Source organism: Pristiophorus japonicus, chromosome 14, assembly GCF_044704955.1.
Source record: "Pristiophorus japonicus isolate sPriJap1 chromosome 14, sPriJap1.hap1, whole genome shotgun sequence".
NCBI classification, from domain to species: Eukaryota; Metazoa; Chordata; class Chondrichthyes; family Pristiophoridae; genus Pristiophorus; species Pristiophorus japonicus.
Window position 1 is genome coordinate 12727292 of NC_091990.1, and position 22910 is coordinate 12750201.

The 22910-nt window shown below is 45.5% G+C and overlaps 2 protein-coding genes across 4 annotated transcripts in view; one reads left to right on the plus strand and one right to left on the minus strand.

Annotated features, from left to right (window-relative positions):
* The window catches only part of sync (syncoilin, intermediate filament protein), a 62982-nt gene that overhangs the window by 17398 nt on the left and 22674 nt on the right, over positions 1 to 22910 (plus strand). For 2 of the 3 annotated variants that reach the window (XM_070898885.1, XM_070898886.1), the window contains exons 2-4: positions 3028 to 3810; positions 12460 to 12584; positions 15185 to 15451. In XM_070898885.1, the coding sequence (XP_070754986.1) occupies positions 3034 to 3810; positions 12460 to 12584; positions 15185 to 15254 (972 nt within the window). In that variant the 5' untranslated portion in view covers positions 3028 to 3033 and the 3' untranslated portion in view covers positions 15255 to 15451. Of the gene's footprint in view, positions 1 to 3027; positions 3811 to 12459; positions 12585 to 15184; positions 15452 to 22910 lie in introns of those variants that run through there. The other variant, XM_070898887.1, reaches the window with a different exon arrangement.
* Positions 20485 to 22910, minus strand: part of LOC139279721 (histone-binding protein RBBP4) — a 31387-nt gene continuing 28961 nt past the window's right edge. The window contains exon 13 of the mRNA XM_070898884.1: positions 20485 to 20988. Within this exon, the coding sequence (XP_070754985.1) occupies positions 20923 to 20988 (66 nt within the window). The 3' untranslated portion in view covers positions 20485 to 20922. The remainder of the gene's footprint in view (positions 20989 to 22910) is intronic.

The following is a 22910-nucleotide window of genomic DNA, read 5'->3' on the forward strand; positions in this document are numbered from 1 at the left end:
TACTGCGTGCAGTTTTGGTTTCCATATTTACGGAAGGATATATTTTCTTTGGAGGCAGTTCAGAGAAGACTCACAAGGTTGATTCCGGAGATGAGGGGTTTGACTATGAGGAAAGGTTGAGTAGGTTGGGCCTCTGCTCATTGGAATTCAGGTGATTTTATCAAAACGTGTAAGATTTATCATCATAGGCAGTCCCTTGGAATCGAGGAAGACTTGCTTCCACTCCTGAAGTGAGTCCTTTGGTGGCTGAACAGTCCAGTACGAGAGCCACAGACTCTGTCACAGGTGGGACAGACATTCGTCGAGGGAAGGTGGGACTGGTTTGCCGCACGCTCCTTCCGCTGTCTGCGCTTGACCTCTTCACGCTTTCGGCGTTGAGCTTCGAAGAGCTCAACGCCCTCCCGGATGCACTTTCGCCACCTAGGGCGGTCTTTGGCCAGGGACTCCCGGGTGTCAGTGGTGATGTCGCACTTTACCAGGTAGGCTTTAAGGGTGTCCTTGTAACATTTCCGCTGCCCACCTTTGGCTCGTTTGCCATGAAGGAGCTCCGCATAGAGCAATTGCTTACATAGAAACATAGAAAATAGGTGCAGGAGTAGGCCATTCGGCCCTTCTAGCCTGCACCGCCATTCAATGAGTTCATGGCTGAACATGCAACTTCAGTACCCCATTCCTGCTTTCTCGCCATACCCCTTGATCCCCCTAGTAGTAAGGACTACATCTAACTCCTTTTTGAATATATTTAGTGAATTGGCCTCAACAACTTTCTGTGGCAGAGAATTCCACAGGTTCACCACTCTCTGGGTGAAGAAGTTTCTCCTCATCTCGGTCCTAAATGGCTTACCCCTTATCCTTAGACTGTGACCCCTGGTTCTGGAGTTCCCCAACATTGGGAACATTCTTCCTGCATCTAACCTGTCTAAACCCATCAGAATTTTAAATGTTTCTATGAGTTCCCCTCTCATTCTTCTGAACTCCAGTGACTACAAGCCCAGTTGATCCAGTCTTTCTTGATATGTCAGTCCCGCCATTCCGGGAATCAGTCTGGTGAACCTTCGCAGCGTTCCCTTAATAGTAAGAATATCCTTCCTCAAGTTAGGAGACCAAAACTGTACACAATACTCCAGGTGTGGCCTCACCAAGGCCCTGTACAACTGTAGTAACACCTCCCTGCCCCTGTACTCAAATCCCCTCGCAACATACCATTTGCTTTCTTAACCGCCTGCTGTACCTGCATGCCAACCTTCAATGACTGATGTACCATGACACCCAGGTCTCGTTGCACCTCCTCTTTTCCTAATATATCACCATTCAGATAATAGTCTGTCTCTCTGTTTTTACCACCAAAGTGGATAACCTCACATTTATCCACATTATACTTCATCTGCCATGCATTTGCCCACTCACCTAACCTATCCGAGTCACTCTGCAGCCTCATAGCATCCTCCTCACAGCTCACACTGCCACCCAACTTAGTGTCATCCGCAAATTTGGAGATACTACATTTAATCCCCTCGTCTAAATCATTAATGTACAATGTAAACAGCTGGGGTCCCAGCACAGAACCCTGCGGTACCCCACTAGTCACTGCCTGCCATTCTGAAAAGTACCCATTTACTCCTACTCTTTGCTTCCGGTCTGACAACCAGTTCTCAATCCATGTCAGCACACTACCCCCAATCCCATGTGCTTTAACTTTGCACATTAATCTCTTGTGTGGGACCTTGTCGAAAGCCTTCTGAAAGTCCAAATATACCACATCAACTGGTTCTCCCTTGTCCACTCTACTGGAAACATCCTCTAAAAATTCCAGAAGGTTTGTCAAGCATAATTTCCCTTTCACAAATCCATGCTGACTTGGACCTATCATGTCACCTCTTTCCAAATGCGCTGCTATGACATCCTTAATAATTGATTCCATCATTTTACCCACTACCGATGTCAAGCTGACCGGTCTATAATTCCCTGTTTTCTCTCTCCCTCCTTAGGGAGCCTCGTATCTGGCATGAGAACCATGAGGGGGCTTGAGAAGGTGGATGCAGAGAGGATGTTTCCACTGATGGGGGAGACTAGAACTAGAGGGCGTGATCTTAGAATAAGGGGCCGCCCATTTAAAACTGAGATGAGGAGAAATTTTTTCTTTCAGAGGGTTGTAAATCTGTGGAATTCGCTGCCTCAGAGAGCTGTGGAAGCTGGAACATTGAATAAATTTAAGACAGAAATAGACACTTTCTTAAACGATAAGGGAATAAAGGGTTATGGGGAGCAGGCGGAAAAGTGGACCTGAGTCCATGATCAGATCAGCCATGATCTTATTGAATGGTGGAGCAAGCTTGAGGGGCCGTATGGTCTACTCCTGCTCCTATTTCTTATGTTCTTACAAGGAATTGACCCCAAGATCTCCCTGCGTGGCATAGCTCCGTTCCTCAGTGATGGATCTTGAAGCAGGAGAGGGAAGCGGAGAGCTTTTGTCCATGGTCCTTAGAATAGGTGGATCCACTGGATGGAGGGGAAATCCACTCACCTGTTTGTTTACTTGTTGGTAATCTGAGGTCTTACTACATTAAAGGTGTTATATACATGCATGTTCTTGTTGGTGAATGCAGCATTAATTGTACTTTTGTACATGAAGAATCACAACTATAATGTTGCATATTTTGGATGGTGTAATGCGTGCACCTGAGAGTATGCTCATGGGTTTGTAGAGGTTGGGAGTGGCTTAGCCAGTCACGTGGTGTTCACAAGACTCAATAAAACCCCAGCCAGTTGGGTTCGGGGGATCCACGATGAGGCAGATGGTTGTGAGCCTGGTGGAGGAACTGGTAATGTGTCGTGTGATTGTTAAACCTTTTGCTAATAAACCAACTAGTTCTGAATAGCAATGTGTTGCTATGAATTCTTAAGCAAAGAACCCACAAAGCAAATACATTACAAATGGGATGTTTTTGATATCAAGGATTACCACTTTACTAACTATATAAACTCTAGTCAATGCAAACTAATTATTTAATCTCTCTCTGATCACAGGATACAATGACTGAGCTCCCAGAGGAGGACTCTCCCATAGACATTATTAGGGCAGTCGATTCATTGCAAGCAGCAGACAAACACTTCCAGCAATGTATATATTGTGTGGAAGAGCTCCTGTTAGAAAGGGAGAATCTTATCAAAGAATTCATCCTCATGAAAGAACCTCTGCATCAAGCAATTGGAGATCTGAAGGCAGAACTGCTGAAGCTTTATCAAACAAAATCAAAGGCAGAGATTGAATGCGATAACTTCAAAGAAGAAATAGCATGTACCAAAAAAAAACTGTTTGACATCATTAAAGCCCAAATGGCTTGCAAATATAAACTGGATTGCAAGAAACAAGACCTTCCCCGAATTACCTTGGAACGGGAAGTACTAGAATCCAAAGTACAGGTGCTTTCTGACGAACTGGCTGTGCTTAAAAATCACCACCATGAAGAAATCAGCCAAATAATCCATCGGCTGGAAAATAGTCAGAACACGAATGACGCTCTGTCCCTTGCAGAGAGCCGCCAGACAAGTGGAGATTTTCGAAGCTTTTTAGGGGAGCAGAGGCAATGCCTGGAGAAATACTATGAACCCAAGCTGGAAAAGCTCATGAGATGGAGTAAGACCAGGGCTGAATCACTGCAGCACACACAGCAGGAGATCAGAGGCTTCATCAAACAGCTGCAACCACTGCAGGAGCAGGTGGCAAAGCTAAACACCCAGGGGCGATGCCTTGAGCAACAATTGCAACTTAGGCAGAGAAAATGGGCGGAGGATGTCCTGCAGTATCAGGTAAAGAGACTGCATGGTTTTTGTTGTGTATCTGTAAAGCATGCACTCCCATGTTCCGCCACCAGGGAGCTCATTCCCTTAAGTCCCAAGGGATCCCAGCTTCCCTTGGGAGCACTGTATATAAGCCGGCCCCTAAGGCCTGTTCCTCACTCTGGAGTGTCTTATTAAAGACTGAGGTCACCGTTACTTTAACCTCCCTGTGTGCAGCCTCATATGTGTTAGGAACACAATAACTAGCGACAAGAATACGAATCCAACGCAAAGATGCAGCAAACTGTGGGCATCCTGGAGAAGTTCTCGGAGGATGAGGACTGGGAAGCCTTTGTCAAACAGCTAGACCAGTACTTTGTAACCAACGAGCTGGACGGAGAAGGAAGCGCTGCAAAAAGGAGAGCGGTCCTCCTCACGGTCTGCGGGGCACCGACCTACAGCCTCATGAAGAATCTTCTGGCTCCGGTGAAACCCACAGATAAGTCGTATGAGGAGCTGTGTACACTGGTTCGGGGGCATCTTAGCCCGAGGGAGAGCGTGCTGATGGCGAGGTATCGGTTCTACACGTGCCAGCAATCTGAAGGTCAGGAAGTGGTGAGCTACGTTGCTGAGCTAAGGCGACTTGCAGGATAATATGAGTTTGATGGCTACCTGGAGCAAATGCTCAGAGTCATTTTTTGTACTGGGCATTGGCTGCGAGACCATCCTACGAAAACTTTTGACTGTAGAGACACCGACCCTCAGTAAGGCCATTGCGATAGCACAGGCGTTTATGTCCACCAGTGATAACACCAAACAAATCTCTCAGCACACAAGTGCTAGCAATGTTCATAAATTAACTGGAACTGTGTTTGCAATCAGAAATGTACAGGGCAGAACCCATGAGTCTGCAACTGCCAGCAGGCCTCAGGTGACCCAGATGACTCAGAGTCCCCAACAAAGGACGAATGCAAGGCAATTCACACCCTGTTGGCGTTGTGGGGGATTCCATTCAACCTATTCATGCTGTTTCAAAGGGTATGTTTGCAAGAGCTGTGGAACAATGGGGCACCTCCAACGAGCTTGCAAACAAGCTGCAAGCTCTGCAAAGCCTGCTAACCACCACGTGGCAGGGGAAGATCGGTCCATGGTGGATCAAAGCAATTTCGAGCCTCAGAGAGAAAAGGCAGATGCTGAAGTACACAGGGTGCACACATTTTCAATGAAATGTTCACCTATAATGCTAAATGTTAAATTGAATGTCTTACCCGTAGCCATGGAACTGGACACTTGTGCTAGCCAATCCATCATGAGTAAAAAGATGTTTGAGAAACTGTGGTGCAACAAGGCATTCAGACCAGTCCTGAGCCCCATCCACATGAAACTGAGAACGTACCCCAAAGAGCTTATCACTGTCCTGGGCAGCGCCATGGTCAAGGTCACCTACGAGGGCACGGTGCATGAACTGCCACTCTGGATTGTCCCGGGCGATGGCCCCACACTGCTTGGAAGGAGCTGGTTGGGCAAAATCCGCTGGAACTAGGATGACATCCGAGCGCTATCACATGTCGATGAGGCCTCATGTACCCAGGTTCTTAACAAATTTCCTTCCCTTTTTGAGCTAGGCATTGGAAACTTTTCCGGGGCAAAGGTACGGATCCACTTGGGTCCCAGAGGCACAACCCATTCACCACGAGGCGCGAGCGGTACCTCACAAGATGAGGGAGAGAGTGGAAATCAAGCTGGACAGGCTGCAACGCGAGGGCATCATCTCCCCAGTGGAATTCAGCGAGTGGGCCAGCCCGATTGTTCCAGTACTCAAAAGTGATGGCACGGTCAGGATTTGCGGCGATTATAAAGTAATTATTAATCGTTTCTCGCTACAGGACCAATACCCGCTACCTAAGGCAGACGACCTATTTGCGACGCTGGCAGGAGGTAAGACGTTCACCAAGCTCGACCTGACTTCGGCCTACATGATGCAGGAGCTGGAGGAGTCTTCGAAGGGCCTCACCTGCATAAACATGCACAAGGGACTGTTCACCTACAACAGATGCCCGTTTTGAATTCGGTCGGCTACAGTGATCTTCCAGAGAAACATGGAGAACCTACTCAAGTCGGTACCACACACGGTGGTCTTTCAGGACGACATATTGGTCACGGGTCGGGACACCGTCGAGCACCTACAAAACCAGGAGGAGGTCCTCCAGTGACTGGATCGCATAGGGCTGCGGCTGAAGAGGTCGAAATGTGTCTTCATGGCAACAGAAGTGGAGTTTTTGGGGAGGAAGATCGCGGCGTTCGGCATTCGGCCCACAGACGCCAAGACAGAGGCTATCAGGAACGTGCCCAGGCCACAGAACGTCACGGAGCTGCGGTCGTTCCTGGGACGACTCAACTATTTTGGTAACTTCCTACCGGGGTTAAGCACCCTCTTAGAGCCCCTACATGTGTTATTGCGTAAAGGTGAGAACTGGGTATGGGGATAAAAACAAGTAATTGCTTTTGAGAAAGCCAGAAACATTTTATGCTCCAACAAGCTGCTTGTATTGTATAACCCGTGTAAAAGACTTGTGCTAGCATGTGACGCATCGCCGTATGGAGTCGGGTGTGTATTACAATAAGCTAACGTTGCGGGGAAGTTGCAACCTGTCGCCTATGCCTCCGGGAGCTTGTCCAAGGCCGAGAGGGCCTACAGCATGATTGAGAAAGAGACATTAGCGTGTGTGTTCGGGGTAAAGAAAATGCATCAGTACCTGTTTGGCCTCAAATTTGAGCTGGAAACCAATCACAAGCCCCTCATATCCCTGTTCGCTGAAAACAAGGGGATAAATACTAATGCCTCAGCCCGCATACAAAGGTGGGCACTCGCGCTATCAGCGTATAACTATACCATCCGCCACAGGCCAGGCACCGAGAACTGTGCGGATGCTCTCAGTCGGCTACCATTGCCCACCACGGGGATGGAAATCCCCTGAAGTCCCAAGGGATCCCAGATCCCTTGGGAGCACTGTATATAAGCCGGCCCCTAAGGCCTGTTACTCACTCTGGAGTGTCTTATTAAAGACTGAGATCACTGTTACTTTAACCTCCCTGTGTGCCGTCTCATCTGTGTTAGGAACACAATAGTTTTTTTTTTAAGAATAGTAGGAGTAGAGAGCTAAGTAAAACATTCCACAAACACTTTCATTTTAATTTAAGTTTATCTTTCCCCCTTTAGTACCTAAATCAGATCTGTAGATGTAGAGAGCGAGCACAGCATTAATTTTACATCTTCCTATTTTAATTTCTTTGTACAGCTAAAAAAGAAAAAAAATTGAAAATGCTGACAATCTGAAATAAAAACATAAAGGCTCGAATTTTGTGGTCCAAACTCGCCACTGACCTCGAAGAAAGCTGCCCACAAAGACCTAGCAATCTCTGTGGCATTGATTTCAACTTTTCCGATGTTAATGGGACTATCTATAGAGATCTCCCGTGCCCAGCAACAGTGATGTCTTCAAGCAGGCTAAGCAGCCAATCACATTGAAGAATTCTCACAGACAGCAAGCCAGGAAGTAAAAAGCACTGATTAGCATTCACTTTTTAATCATCTTGCAGAGAGCGAAATAAAGATCGGGACATACACATGGGATTAAGGTAGAAGCTGAAATATCACAAAGAAATTTTTTAAAAACTTTATTTTATATAACACCCTTAATGTCCCAAGGCGCGTCATAACAGAATTACAAGACAAAACAAATAAATTTGACACCGAGCCACAAAAGAATAAATTAAGGCAGCTGACCAAAAACTTGTTTTGAAGAGATAGGGTTAAAGGAGGAAAGAGAGGTAGAGAGAAGGAGAGGTTTAGGCAGGGAGTTCCAGTAAATAAGAAATTTTATTACTTTAAAAATCTATGGATACCTGCTGTTAGCTAGTTCTTTTGATGGTGTGCCAGACAATGAGTGCAGCTCCCCATTTGCATGTGCTGATGGAAATCCTATTTCCAATTAAATTGAGCTAATTGTTCACCCCAGTGGCTCAGTGGGCAACATTCATCCTTCCAGATTGTGGAGGTCTCAGGTTCGGTTTCAGATCTGTGCTGATTAATATCTGTAGTGGTGGTTGACCTGGGATAAGAAACGGCGAACAAACACATCCGGACCTCCCACTCATGACCAATATCTGGCGATTCCACCTAGAAGTCGGCACGTATGAAGATCAGATGAGAACAGGAGCCGCGATTGGCCCAGAGGGTTTTGTTGAGTGATAGTGGGTCTCCAGTATTGACCCCATCATGAGCCACCACCTTCAAATGAGGAGAAAATCAGCAGGCACAAGTGCAACCGGTCAGCACATAAAACCTTGAACATATTTTAAATGTTCACATCGATTGTACAAAGATGTACCTGTATTTACAGAGTAAGGCCACCAGATGGAGCTGTTAACATTTTTAACAACGCTTAACCATGTTTCAGGTCATTGGGCTAGATTTTCCACTTTTTTTCATGCTTAATGCCCACTTTACCGCTGAAATGACGCATCATGCCCATATATCGGCCATATAGCCACAAAATGAAAACTGACAGGCATTTTTTGGAAAATTTCTCCATGTGCATAATGCAGGGAAAAAATAATACCGCCCGACCACTTTTTTTGGGTGGTCTCATCAGAATGGGCGAAATCAACGCCCATAATATCGCCCAGCGTTAGTTTCCGCACAGAATTAACGCCGAGATTCAATAAAACCGCCCGCCCACTTTTTTTTGTCGTAAAGATCACATTTGCTGAAATTAAAGGCCATGAGATCGGCCAGTGTCACTTTCACCACCTCGCACACATATCGCCCACAATATCGCTCGCCCCAAAAAACGCCCAGAAAAAGTGGAACTAACCGGAACTGATCACAGTGTTATAGACGCCATGTTCTACATCACATGTCACATCCTTTAAAAGGCTGCCCTGCTTCAACCTCGGGGGAGATCGGATGAACTCTGGAGGTGATGTGAACATCTGTACAAACATCTTGAGCATACTCTGACCGATTGGAATTTTAATAGGTGTCTTCACCGGGACATTCATTCTTTGTGACCAATCGGTGAAAAACAGAGAGCTATTTGCAATGGGGCCTGTCCTTTCGCACCCTCTCTTGATGACCAACTATATGCTGCAGACTCAAGATGGCCGAATTATGTGCCCAATGTAAGACGTGCCAGACTGATGAGGAGGACCAGACATTACACCCCGCAAGTACAGGGGCAAGCGGTCTTACCTCGACTTGCCCGACACCACCTGCCTTCGGAGACTGCGTTTCCACAAAGAGGTTATCACTGAGGTATGCCAGCTGATAAGGGGAGATCTGCAGCCTGCCAGCACCATCAGTACTGCACTGTCTGTCGAGGTCAAAGTTACCGTGGCACTGTCGTTCTACGCATCGGGTTCTTTTCAGGCCTCAGCTGGCGACATTTGCGGTCTGTCTCAGTATGCCACACATTGCTGCATTAGACAGGTCACTGAAGCCCTGTAGGCACGCAGGAGGGACTTGATCAGCTTCCCTATGACCAGGGAGGCACAGACTGAGAGGGCTCCAGGTTTCTCCAGAATTGCAAACTTCCCCAAGGTGCAGGGAGCAATAGACTGTACGCACATCGCGATGCGGGCGCCTTTTCAGTATTCAGAGGTTTTCAGGAACTGCAAGGGATTCCACTCCCTCAACTTCCAACTCGTTGTCGACCACCAGCAAATTATACTGGCAGTGAATGCTAAATTTCCAGGCAGCATCCATGATGCTCACATCCTGCGTGAGAGCACTGTATCTGACTTGTTTAACAATCAGCCACAAGGTCAATGCTGGATGCTTGGTGACAAAGGATATGCCCTCACCACCTGGCTGATGACCCACCTGCGTGACACCCACACCGAAGCCAAGAGGCGCTACAACGAGAGCCACAGAGTCACTCACAATATCGTGGAGAAAACCATTGGCGTGCTTAAGCAGCGCTTTAGATGCCTGGACCACTCAGGAGGCGACCTCCAATACCACCTGAGCAGGTAATTCAATTCGTGGTGGTGTGCTCCATGCTGCACAACTTGGCTATCAGGCAGGGACAAGAATTGCTTGAAGAGTCTGACAGTCCACCTCACCAGAGGAAGAGGAGGACGAGGAGGCGGACGCTGACATTGGCCCAGACAATCAGGCTGACGCTGAAGCCATGCCCCCGCCCCCTCTGTAGACCGCATGAAAGGGCCTGTGGTGGCACAATAGCTGCAAGAGCCTTACGTCTGGAGCTCATCAATGAGCACTTTGCCTGAAAGAACGTTGGTGTTATTTACAAAGTTGACACACTGCTGGGTGTGCAGGTCATACATCAATGGTGGGCATCACTTTGGTGACAGTTAAAGTTTAAGTTGATTGAAGTTAAGTGTAATTATACCCTTTGATGTTAAGGAATCACCAGCGTGTAACGGTGCAACTATCTGAGCCAATGCGGAACAAGGTTTTGTTAAATAAAAACCATTTAACCTGAACGTTTGTCTGAAATCATCAGTATTTCTATAAAAACCAACCCTCCCCCACCCTCCTGGCTTCTCCTCCCACCTCTACCCCTTCCCCTCCTGACTACAAGCCGCCTGGCCGAGGAGCTCCTCAGGCGATGCTTCATTGCGGTGGGGTGATGGCCGAAGTGTTGCTTGGACGGATAAGGGAGAGGACGGGCACGAGGTGGAAACATGCTCCGAGCCATAAGCAAGATGTTGCTGCTAGCTCTTATGTGTGGTTGGCAATGGGGTGCGTCATCTTTGGGTGCAATGCTGCGCTCCGGGACCACTGGGAGCCCTCTGCCACCAGTGTTCCTGGCTAACAGCTCCAGGGCTTCCACCATCCCTTCCATGTTATATCTATTTGTTGGACAAAAACTCGGTGCCACCTATGTTCTTGGTGCTTAGTAGGCTTTTTGCTGCTGGTGAATCTCCCTCGTGCCTCCCACAACAGCCAAACAAGCACACCCCACAGCCACACTCTTTCAGTCCCTCTAAGCTCCCTCTCTCTCTGTCTCCTTTTCTGCGTATGTCATGATGACCTTTGACCTCCAGAATCACGGGAATCGAGTGTTGCTAAGGACGGCAACACTTTACGGCAAAAGGTCAGAGAGATTTAACGCTACCGCTCATTTCATATCGCTCGCGGTAACAGCCATTTTCAAAAATGGAGACTAGGTACTTTGAGAGTGGGCGAGAAGCCAGCGATCTGAAAACCCATTTTTATCGCCCACGCCGGAAATAACGCCCATTTTTGGCCGATATGCACAAAAGTGTCAAATGTAGCCCAATGGTTTCTGATGAAAGTTCATCGGCCTGAAACGTTAACTCTGTTTCTCTCTCCCGAGCCGGTGAATGTTTCCAACATTTTCTGGTTTATTTCGGATTTCCAGCATCCGCAGTATTTTGCTTTTATTTTGATGACTGCATTAATACTTGCTTAGCTGTCCAGATTCCCGAATTGCCAGCATGCAACAGCAGTGATTAGTCCAGCCAACATTTGCTGTCAGATCTCAAGTGGAGTTACAATTCCTGACAGCACGTGTAATGTAGCCGAAATAGTTTAAACCCACCCCCACAGCACTAGTTAACCTGCTGGTAGGATATTGGTCCCTCCATCTTGAACAAAGCTCTTCTGCCACAGAACTGGTCCCAATGTCCCAGGAATCTGTAGCCTTCCCTCCTGCACCATGTCTCTAGCCACGCATTAACCTACCATATTCTTATTTCTACTCTCTATATCTATATAGAGTATTACTAATGAAAATTTTACTGAAACCTTGCTACAATTTGCTGTTTGTTATTGACTTCAAAATTCTTGTCCTCATCTTCAACTACCTATATCTCCATGGCCTCGGCCCTCCCAATTTCCCCCCGCTCTATCTCCAACAAACTTCCCTCTTCTAGTTTGCTGATTGTTCCCCTTCCCTCTTTATAAAACTGTTTGTCGTGACACAACTCTCCCCACTTTCCTGCTCAAAACCACCTCATCACCTCTGCCTTCAACCATCTCCCCATATTTTTTCCTTCCCCCGCAACTGTGAAGTAGCTTGGGTTGTTTTGCTCTGTTGAAGTAGCAATATACAAGAGAAAGACTTGCATTTCTATAGCGCCTTTCACAACCACCGGACGTCCCAAAGCACTTTGCAGCCAACAAAGTACTTTTTGAAGTGTAATCACTGCTGTAATGCAGGAAACACAGCAGCCAATTTGCACACAGCAAGCTCCCACAAACAGCAACGTGATAATGACCCAATAATCTGTTTCAGTGATGTTGATTGAGGGATAAATATTGGCCAGGACACCGGGCATAACTCCCCTGCTCTTCTTCAAAATAGTACCATGGGATCTTTTACATGCACGCGAGAGAGCAGACGGGGCCTCGGTCTAACATCTAATCTAACAGACATCACCTCCGACAGTGCCGCACTCCCTTAGCACTGCACTGGGAGTGTCAGCCTAGATTTTTGTGCTCAAGTCTCTGGAATGGGACTTAATTGCAAGTTGTTTTGTCAATTCAAAAAGACAGGAATTTTCTGAAAATGCACTTTTACTATGAAGGTCAAACTACTGTACTGTATTTCTGTAACATTTTTGTAGAAACATACTGCAAAAATGTTTTTAATGATCTTTTCTAATGGACTTTTATGGATCTAACAGGGGCAGAAAAGGGAGCTGGAAGTAAAAGTCACTATCTTGAAAAGCGAGCTTGCACAGCAGAAGGAAAAGAACAGCGAGATCAAGTACTTGAAAGGGAGTCTATCTGAGGAATTATCTGTTTACAAGTAGGTGCCAACTCTCTATTTAAAAGTAGCTGCAGTTGGATGAGCATGTTAAAGCAATGCCTGCTTAAGGGTTTTGAAAGGTGCTTGCCATCAAGGTTAAAGGATTTCTTACAGTGGTTCTCAAGGGCTAAAAGTGCATATTCACTGCACAATATTACATCAACTAACAGAGTGCATCAGGGAAAAAAAGATTCTGGGCTAGAAATGAGCCAGCCTAACACACATTTTAACGCCCTGGTGCAAGGCAAAACACTATCGTTCCGCCTAAATTTGGCCATTTGGCAAACCTGTACTCGGATGGAAAAGAAAACGTATGAGAAAAGCAGCCTCAGAAATGTTGGTAAGTATGAAGACCTGCAAAAAAGATAAGTTAAAGTTTTTATTTTTTAATTCTTTTCCAGCGATTACTTAGTTAAGGATCTTGTAAATGTTTTGTGATTTTTGATTTTTTGCAATTTTTTTTCTGCGTGTTTTCTCCCCTCCCAGATTCACAAAGATTAGCCACTGCAACAGCTGAAATTCTATATTATTGATGAGATTCTGAGCAATTAAATAATGGCATTTTTGTCCCATCTGTTCTTAATTCCTTGGTTGATTACGTACAAGATTATGACGGGTTTAGATAAGATAGAAAGAGAAAAGCTATTCCCATTAGCTGATGGTACAAGAACTAGGGGACACAGATTTAAGTTTTTGAGCAAGAGATACAGGGGGATGTGAGGAAGTCCTTTTTTTAACGCAGCATGTGGTAATGACCCGGAACTCGCTGCCGACGAGGGTGGTGGAAACGGAGACAATCAATGGTTTCAAAAGGAAATTGGACAGGCACTTGAGGGAAATAAACATACAGGGCTACGGGGATAGAGCGGGGGAATGGGACTGATTGGATTGTTCTACAGAGAGCCACCATGGGCTCAATGGGCTAAATGGCATCCTTCCATGCCGTAATGACTCTATGATTCATTTAAATTAGGCTCGCAAGTTTCAACATGCATTCGCTGAAATTACACAATAGAGCAATTACATTGTCTCTAATGGACGAGGGTTTGTTAACAATATTCCTTTCTAACTTCAACTCAGGAAAAGTTGTTTATACGAACATCAGCAAAAAGTTGAGAGCAAAGTCACAGCCCAATATAGAACTGAGTCATGCAGAACAGAAAAGAGAAAAGCCCCAGATTTGATGTAGACTTGAGATTTCAGTAGGGAGACAGCAGTTGGCCTCTACACCCAGTTTTTGGCTTTGTAGGGGGGACAGCTGGGGTGGCCAGTTCTGATCACTCACCATGAACCCCGCTGGAAAGTGCATGTACGTGGATAGTGGGGAGAAACGTGAACTCAGCAGCGATGCCCCGGAATAGCCTGCCAATGCTCAATGTCTAGACCTCGTGGCTCAAAGAATGGCCAGTTGCGCAAGGTACCTGAAGGTTGCTGCCATCTCCAGCAACCAAATACTAGCAGCAGTGGGGCGATTTTGTGGTCAAAGCCTCGCTCAAAGAACTAAAATTCAACACAATGGTAAAATGCAGCGCAGTCTCATTATTTGCCCCCAAATCACCAGTTGAAAAATCAGATGCCCTGCAGAGCAGTCACACAAGGGAGGGCGTATGATTTTGCAACACACACCCAATGCATGCCTCAAAATTGTGGCTCGTGTTCAATTGCCACAACTTCTGACGCAGACGAGGGTGCTACCAACTGAGCCAAGCTCATGCTAACCCCAGTGTTTTGCAAGGTTTTTGAAAGGCGTAATAGGGTGCTGTATAAATGCAAGCCAGATACAAAAGATTACCTTTGAGCAGAAGATGCTATAAACCAAATAGATTGTGATAGCTTTAGATGCTCTGTAAACAAATCACCATTTACAAGATTAACTTAATTACCTTTTATACAAACATCACGTTCCCTCAGTGTTCAAACACTTAGAAGTGTTTTACATTTTTTTTAAAGTAGACAATGGTCACTTGAAATGTATGAACAGTGTTTAGGAAAGTTATTTGTTGTAAACTACAATTCCTTTTATCAGCTGGCAGGATTTTAGTCATCAGATACTCGATCCATTGCTCGAATCTGGAACTTTTTTTTACTGTATACCTATACTTCAAGGAAAATACAAAAACTGAATACCAAAATTCATTTCACTATAATCCAATTAGACACTGATTTCATTCAGGAGTCAAATTTTCTACTGAATATTAATTTCAACAACTTCACAACTCATCGGAAAGAACTTTACATGCTGTAAATTCTCTTTTTTTGAAAACACATCTTTAGGACTTACCAGGGAAAATTTGCAGACTGCTACTGACCAGATAATGTCCCACAGTCAATCCAAGATCTTTGTTCAGTTGGCTATTCTCATCATTAGCAGCAATAGAGGCACTGCAATTGGAGAGGGAGGGAAATCAACCAGGGCTCTCAATTATTATTCAGTAAACTATGATGGAAAGTGTCACTGGCTCCATGTTGAATTGGGCTCAGCTGTGATCTCATACTCAGAGTTTCCTCGGGGGCAGGAGAGAAACAATATGAGTCTACTAAAGTACTTCAAATCTACTTTCCCTTTGAAAAATTTCTTGACAATGTGTTTTTATTTGCAGGGAACGTTTAATAGCATGTGGAAACCTTATTGAATCTTCAGACAAGTTCGATTTGAAGAATCCAAAGTGAATTAAATGGTTTCGAGATAGTTCTTTAAATAACAAAGTGATCACATTCATTTTTTTCTTGTTAAAGTGAGAAAGGTACTTGCTTAAATGTCAATTATCCAGATTCACAAGGGGATGTCGTACTTACAAGTAGAGAATTTTTTGTAACCTATTTTCTTTCAGATGTTAATAAAAATAATGTTTTGAATTAAAAACAAAGTTTTGCCACTTGCAGCAAGATTGAATATAAAAGCGGATCACTGGACAACACTTCTGAATAACCAGCTAAATGCTCCCTCAGGAGATCTACGGCTGGAATTTGCGGTGGATAATAACGGCAAACTAACAGCATTCGCTGTCATTAACCCTTTGAAACTGACCACAACTTCAGGATGTAGCGCGTGCGCATCTAAACGCGGAAATCCTGAGCTTGTGGTCGCTCATTCACTGCTCCGACACTGGCTGCGCTGTGGACAGCTCATTGACGTCACAGCAGATCGCGGTAGGGATTCCCCATTACAGAGCGTGGCAATCACGTAGGCGTCAGAAAATGCAAACTTCTCGCCAGAGATCGCGAGATGTCTGTGGGCAGCTTTCTTCAGGACCAGCGGCGCTGGCCACAAACTCCGGGCCGATATTTTGACCTTTTTTGGAGCGCAGGATCACCAGAATGATACTGGGGCTAAAAGGGTTAAATTAGGACAGGCTGCATATACTAGGCTTGCATTCCCTCAATTATATAAGATTAAGGGGTGATCTAATTAAGGAGTTTGAGATATTAAAGGAATTGAGAGGGTAATAGCAACCATTTTCTCAGGCAGGGGAGTCTAGAACAAGGGGGCATAACCTTAAAATTAGAGCTGGGCTGTTCAGCGGTAATGTCAGGAAATGCTTCTTCTCAAAGTCTGGTGGAAATCTGGAACTCACTCCCCAAAAGCTGTTGAGGCGGGCGGGAGATCAGTTGATAATATCAAGACTGAGAATAAGATGATTTTGGTTAGGCAAGAATATTAAGGATTACAGAACAAAGGCGGATAAATGAAGATAAGATACAGATCAGCTATGATCTAATTGAAGGGCGGAACCGGCTCAAGGGGCAGAATGGCCTCCTCCTGTTCCTGTGAGAGGAACCAATAAGCTGGAACTCTTACATAGATCGATTTTAGTTTATTTTGATAGTAGAGTTCCAGTAGTCACAAGACTAGTTTTTCAGAAACTACGTCTTGTGGTAAAAAGTAAAACGTGCTATACTAGTTCTGAATTGGGTGGAAAGATTTTTTTACAGTGAATCTCTACGAGCTACAAGAGCCAAATACAACTTGCTTTTTGACTTGTTAAATCAATCCAATTAACTTCTGGAGGTGTTTTTATTCGTTCATGGAATGTGGGTGTCATTGGCAAAACCAGCATTTATTGCCCATCCCTAATTGCCCCTTAAGGTGGTGGTGAGTTGCCTTCTTGAACCGCTGCAGTCCATGTGGTGAAGGTACTCCCACAGTGCTGTTAGGGAGGGAGTTCCAGGATTTTGACCCAGCGACAATGAAGAAACGAAGATATATTTCCAAGTCAGATGATTTGTGACTTGGAGGGGAATTTGCAGGTGATGGTGTTCCCATGCGCCTGTTGCCTTTGTCCTTCTAGGTGGTAGAGGTCACGAGTTTGGGAGGTGCTGCCGAAGAAGCCTTGGCGAGTTGCTGCAGTGCATCTTGTAGATGGTGCACACTGCAGCCACAGTGTGCCGGTGGTGGAGGGAGTGTATGTTTAAGGTGGTGGATGGAGTGCTTTGTCCTGGATGGTGTTGAGCTTCTTGAGTGTTGTTGGAGCTGCTCATCCAGGCAAGTGGAGAGTATTCCACCACTCCTGACTTGTGCCTTGTAGATGGTGGAAAGGCTTTGAGGAGTCAGGAGGTGAATGCCCAGCCTCTGACCTGCTCTTGTTGCCACAGTACTTATGTGGCTGGTCCAATTAAGTTTCTGGTCAATGGTAGCCCCCAGGATGTTGATGGTGGGAGATTCGGCGATGGTAATGCTGTTGAATGTCAAGGGGCAGTGGTTAGCCTCTCGCTTGTTGGAGATGGTTATTGTCTGGCACTTGTGTGGCGAAAATGTTACTTGCCACTTATCAGCCCAAGCCTGATCCAGGTCATGCTTATGCAAGCATGGACTGCTTCATTATCTGAGTAGTTATAAATGGAACTGAACACTGTGCAGTCATCAGCAAACATCCTCGCTTCTAACCTTATGATGGAGGGAAGGTCACTGATGAAGCAGCTGAAGATAGTTGGGCCTAGGATACTGCCGTGAGGAACTCCTCCAGATGTCCTGGGGCTCTGATGATTGACTTCCATCCAGCACCACCACCATCTTCCTTTGTGCTAGGTATGACTCCAGCCCGTGGAGAGTTTCCCCCGATTCCCACTTACTTCAGTTTTACTCAGGCTCCTTGATACCAGTCATACGCTGCCTTGATGTCAAGGGCAATCACTCTCAACTCACCTCTGGAATTCAGCTCTTTTATCCATGTTTGGACCAAGGCTGTAATGAAGTCTGGAGCGGAGTGGTCCTTGCGGAACCCAAATTGCACATCAGTGAGCAGGTTATTGGTAAGTACTGATTGATAGCACTGTCAATGACACCTTCCATCACTTTGCTGATGATTGAGAGTAGACTAATTGGGTGGTAATTGGCCAGATTGGATTTGTCCTGCTTTTTGTGGACAGGACACATCTGGGCAGTTTTCCACATTGTCAGATAGATGGCAGTGTTGTAGCTGTACTGGAACAGCTACTAGATCTGTTCTGAACCTATCCCATTTAGCACAGTGGTAATGCCACACAACACAATGAAGGGTGCCCTCAGTGTGAAGACGGGATTTAATCTCCACAATGAGTGTCATGGACAGATGCATCTGCAACAGGTAGATTGACAAGGATGAGGTCAAGTAGGTTTTTCCCTCTGGTTGGTTCTCTCACTACCTGTCGCAGGCCCAGTCTGGCAGCTATTTCCTTCAGGACTCAGCCAGCTCAGTCAGTAGTGGTGCTACTGAGCCGCTCTTGATGATGGACATCGATGTCCCCCACCCAGAGTACATTCTATGCCCTTGCTACTGTGTGCTTCTTCCAAGTGGTACTCAACATGGAGGAGCAGGTTTCCTTGCCTATGCTTGACCTGAAGCCATACGACTTCATGGAATCCAGAGTCAATGTTGCAGACTCCCAGGGCCAATCCCTCCCTGACTGACTGCCACTACTCCCTGGTGGGTCTGTTCTGCTAGTGTGACAGGACATACCCAGGGATGGTGGAGGAGGAGTTTGGGACATTGGCTGAAAGTATGATTCTGTGAGTATGACTATGTCAGGCTGTTGGTTGACTAGTCTGTGGGACAGCTCTCCCAATTTTGGCACAGGTCCCCAGATGTTGGTGAGGACTTTGCAGGGTCGACTGGGCTGGGTGTGCCATTGTCATGTCTGTAGCCAGTGCTGAGGTTGATGCCAGGTGGTCCGTCCGGTGCTAAAGCTGTTGACTGATGGATTTAATTTGGTTCAGGCCCATTAATAAAAGCTTTACAAATTTGGTACAGCTAGGTCAACACTATATATCCTGAACAACCAGTTCGACCAAATATTGTAACAAATTTTGGACCAGCAAACCAATGCTGATCATCTTATAACCCAATTATACTGCACATCCATTGAAGTAATTGTTCAAAAAGCTGAAATCCACATCTAAACACTTAGCACATCACACTGGGGCTTCAATGCACTAGTCCATTGCTATCTCTTCCACCAATTTACAGTTGGGATTAATGATTTGTGCTGGACGAACTGATCTCATTTGGGGTACATTTGGAGTTTTACCCTTACCATCGGTGCCCCTATGCTAAGGGAGGGGAAGAGTCAGCCAGTGTTCCCACTCCCAATCACTTTGCTTGGACGAGCGTTGTATAAGTGGATGCTGGATCTAATAGAATTGAATTGGACTGCGATGTCTACTCATGGTCATTAAGCTTATACAATATATGAAACCACTTTGGCAAGGCACAAGAGCAGTGATGCGTAAAACATTGACCAATTATTCATTGGAAAATATCTCTGAAAATTGCAGGCTGCAAAAATGAAGCAGTGAGGATCGGGGAGGAGGTGGGACCAGAGTGTTCACATTCAGGTTCCTACCAAATTCCTCATTGGTGTCTGTGGGTGGAGTGCGGCGGTTAGCTGGTGGGTAACGCGGCAAAGGGAGACTGAAAAATAGAAATGTTTCTTTGAGAGTCGGTAAGTTTTAAAGTTCAACCAAGGACGAGTCGCCATCGTTCACTGAATCTCGTGCTGGCTTCACGTGGTTTGCTGGAAGGTTTTTATTCGCTGCGCAAACTTTTCCCGAACCAGGTGTGTGGGATAATCTTGGATCGTTGGCAGTGAGCTGGGCCAAATCGAGGAGAAATCCTGTTACTGCAGCAGCGCCGGTTCATGAGCTGGAAAGTTCTGGAAATGCTGCGGGCTGGTGGAGACCCGGAATCTGTCAGGTTGGCCAGCTGTTATTTTTTGGGTTGGGGGGGTGGAGGTGAAGAGAGTTTGGGTTCGCGTGTCACTGGCTGCAGATGGCAGGGTGCAGACTGACAAGAGCTGGAAATGCAAGGACTCGTTCTTGACCTGCTGGGATCACCCTGTATGCAGGCTTTGGGGGGGGAGGGGGGTGGAAGCAGATGATCACTCAAGCAGCTGTATGTTGGAGAATATTACACAGCATTATAATTTAATGGGGGGAGGGGGAATGAATACTATTCAAATGAAAAGGGGTCCTTCAACTAAAAAAGCTAGAACCACTGCACTGAAGGACTGCCGCACCTACGGAGGAGGAAATTAACTGATCAATCTTTTGACCTATGCTTTGTGGTTTTTCTTCCTCCCCCCACTTTAAAATGCACCAGTTGGATGCAGAGGCAATAGGAAAGTAAAATTCCTCTCAATAAATTGGAGTGTGATGATTTTACTTGCTATTTATCAATCTAACCAAATGAGGCTCTCCTGGTCAGATCACTGCAATATGGCAAAGGACAAGAAATTATTATTTTTTTTTTGTTGAGGAATTTCAACCCAAGGGTTTTTGTTCCATACAAGGTGGTGGTCAGAGAGCATTTTACTCATCAACCTAATGTAAAATTCAAACCCCATTTTCTGTAGGATCTTTATTTATAACGAATCACTACATCAAGGCAATTTAATAAAAGACAGGTGAAGAAATCCACATGTAATATTTTGTGTAGAAAAACATATGCATTTTATTGGGACTGGTGCACTTTTTATTTAGTAAGACCCTCTCATAGAGAATATTCAATTGGTTTAACTGACTTGTATCTCAAAAGAAACAATGAGCACAACACACTGCAGCATCCAGATATTCCGGGCTAAGCCTTTAAATATGTATTGTACACAACAGGACAAGCTGCTTTCCTTTCTATTAGCCAAATAGAAATGCAGGCATGTCCGCACATTACTGTGATGGCCACAAAAATGGGACATTGGGCGTGTGGGGTAGAAGCAATCATAAAAATTTAGGTCCTTACTGGAGGACATACATTTTATCCAAACTCCCGCATTTGGAGAAGGTGGCCATACACCAACCAGCTCTCCCAAAACAGCATTAGCAGAATTCATGTCTGTGTAGAAAAAGTATGTTTGAAAACTCGACAGACTAGGAGCCTTGGCCTTCGGGATCAGGGGCACCCTCAGGATCCTCGTCATTGTAAATATTTTCAGCCTAGCGGAGAAATAAATAGTTTATTAAAAAAAATTAAAGCAACACAAATTTATAAAAGCACTAGTACATACTGGATATGAAGCAAGTATTGTTTGAAAGTGTCACGGATGTAAAAAAAAAAGCACACTGCCCGTAAAACAAGCAGTCCACTACTTTTGTCAACAAGGCCCTATTCCAATCTGTCTCAAGAATTGAAGCATTAGAGACACAGCAATAGGCCACTCAGATGGCCGAATGAGCAAAGACACTCTGGCATGTCACCAAGACATATTTGAATCCTAGTCTGTGTTAATGGATTTCAGTCAGGGTTATGGTAAATGTGCTACAAAGTTGCATTGGGGGGGGGCGGGGGCTGGGGAAAGAGAAAGAGAGAGAGAGAGAGAGAGAGAGAGAGAGAGAGAGAGAGAGGAGGAAAATTAGCCAGGGCACCCTGTGCTAAATAATCCAGATCTCTATCCAGGAGGAGAGAATTGGCAAAAGCATGAAAACAGAAGCAATTTCCTGTGATTTTTTTTTTTAATGGAAATTTGAATGGAATGATCTTCCCAATGTTATAGTTGAATCAGTCACCTTTTGTTTAGTAAATGTACAAGTCAGACCGTAGGAATGCAAATGTGTAATGGGAAAAGTTTACAAATTGACAGTTTAATACATTTTTAACAGCAAAAAGTGTAATCCGTCTTGAACGTTGACCATTTCCCATAATGCATTGCAAATTGGCCAGACACAAATACAAAAGTCGGCAGCAGCATCAAACAATCAGTTCGAAAGCATCCTTCACCCAGGTGCACAGACAGCTGTGATTATTCAGTCAGAGTAGAGGCGCAACACACAGGGCCCCAAGTTTGCCCCCACGCTTAGATTGGCGCACCTCCGTGAGGTGCGGCGACTTAAAAACAAAATCCGCGCCTAAAAGTTACCGTGGTATTCTCCACACGGCTGGAATGATGTATGCCCCTGACGTAGCGCAGCAGAAGAAGTGGGGGAGTGGTGGGGGGGGCGCGCGGCGGGCTATGGCCATGCTGGATCAACACAGCTGGCAGGGGGGCAGGGCTAGGGCCTAGCGTGTTTGAGTGCCAGCAGCATTGCTCGTTGGAGCGTGCGCGCATGCGCAATGGCTCACTAACATTGGCAATCAGCCATTTTTAAAGGCCTGGCCGAACAGCTAGCCGCTGCTGCTTGTTCTGCCCCGGAGGGCTCTCCCGGTGCTTGTTGTGTGGGTCCCGCCCCTAGCCCTGGCCGAACGGCTTGCCGCTGCGTGCTGCAGTCAGCGAGGTAGGACTTTTTTATTAATTGATTTATTTTTCATTTATTATTGATGATGGTTTTTATGCTTCTTTAATGTTGTTGTGAAGGTGTTTAGTGCTGTGCAAAATCCTCTCACTTCCCTCCCCTCCCCAAATCTCTGGCTACCTGTGCTGATTTCTTAAATCTCCGCCAGGTTTTTCTGAGCGTACAAAAGTGGCCACATACGCTGGCCTAAGTTAGTTTTTAGGAGCAACTTTTCGCTGGCTAAACTTGCTTAAATGGCCAAAACAGGCGTAAGTGGCTGGTAACATCCCCTTTTGAAAAAAAAGAGGAACTAAAAACAAACTGAACTAACTTACTTAAACTGGAGCAAATTAAATGGGGAGAATTACAATTTTTAAGATGCTCCAAAAATATCTAGAGCAACTCCTAGGGAAACTTGGGCCCATACAAACTAAGTTTGTAAAGCTATCTGCAATACAATTATAGCAACTACAATTGTGCAGTCAAATGCTAAGCCTGCATTATAGCATGAGATCAGATTACCAATAATTTCACTACATCTGAATCGGGTTCAACATGACCAGACGTTTGAAGTACAGCAATTGTGCTTCCCAGTCATGTCAATAGACACACAAACCTAGCAATCACATTGAGGTGTTTTCAATCGACAA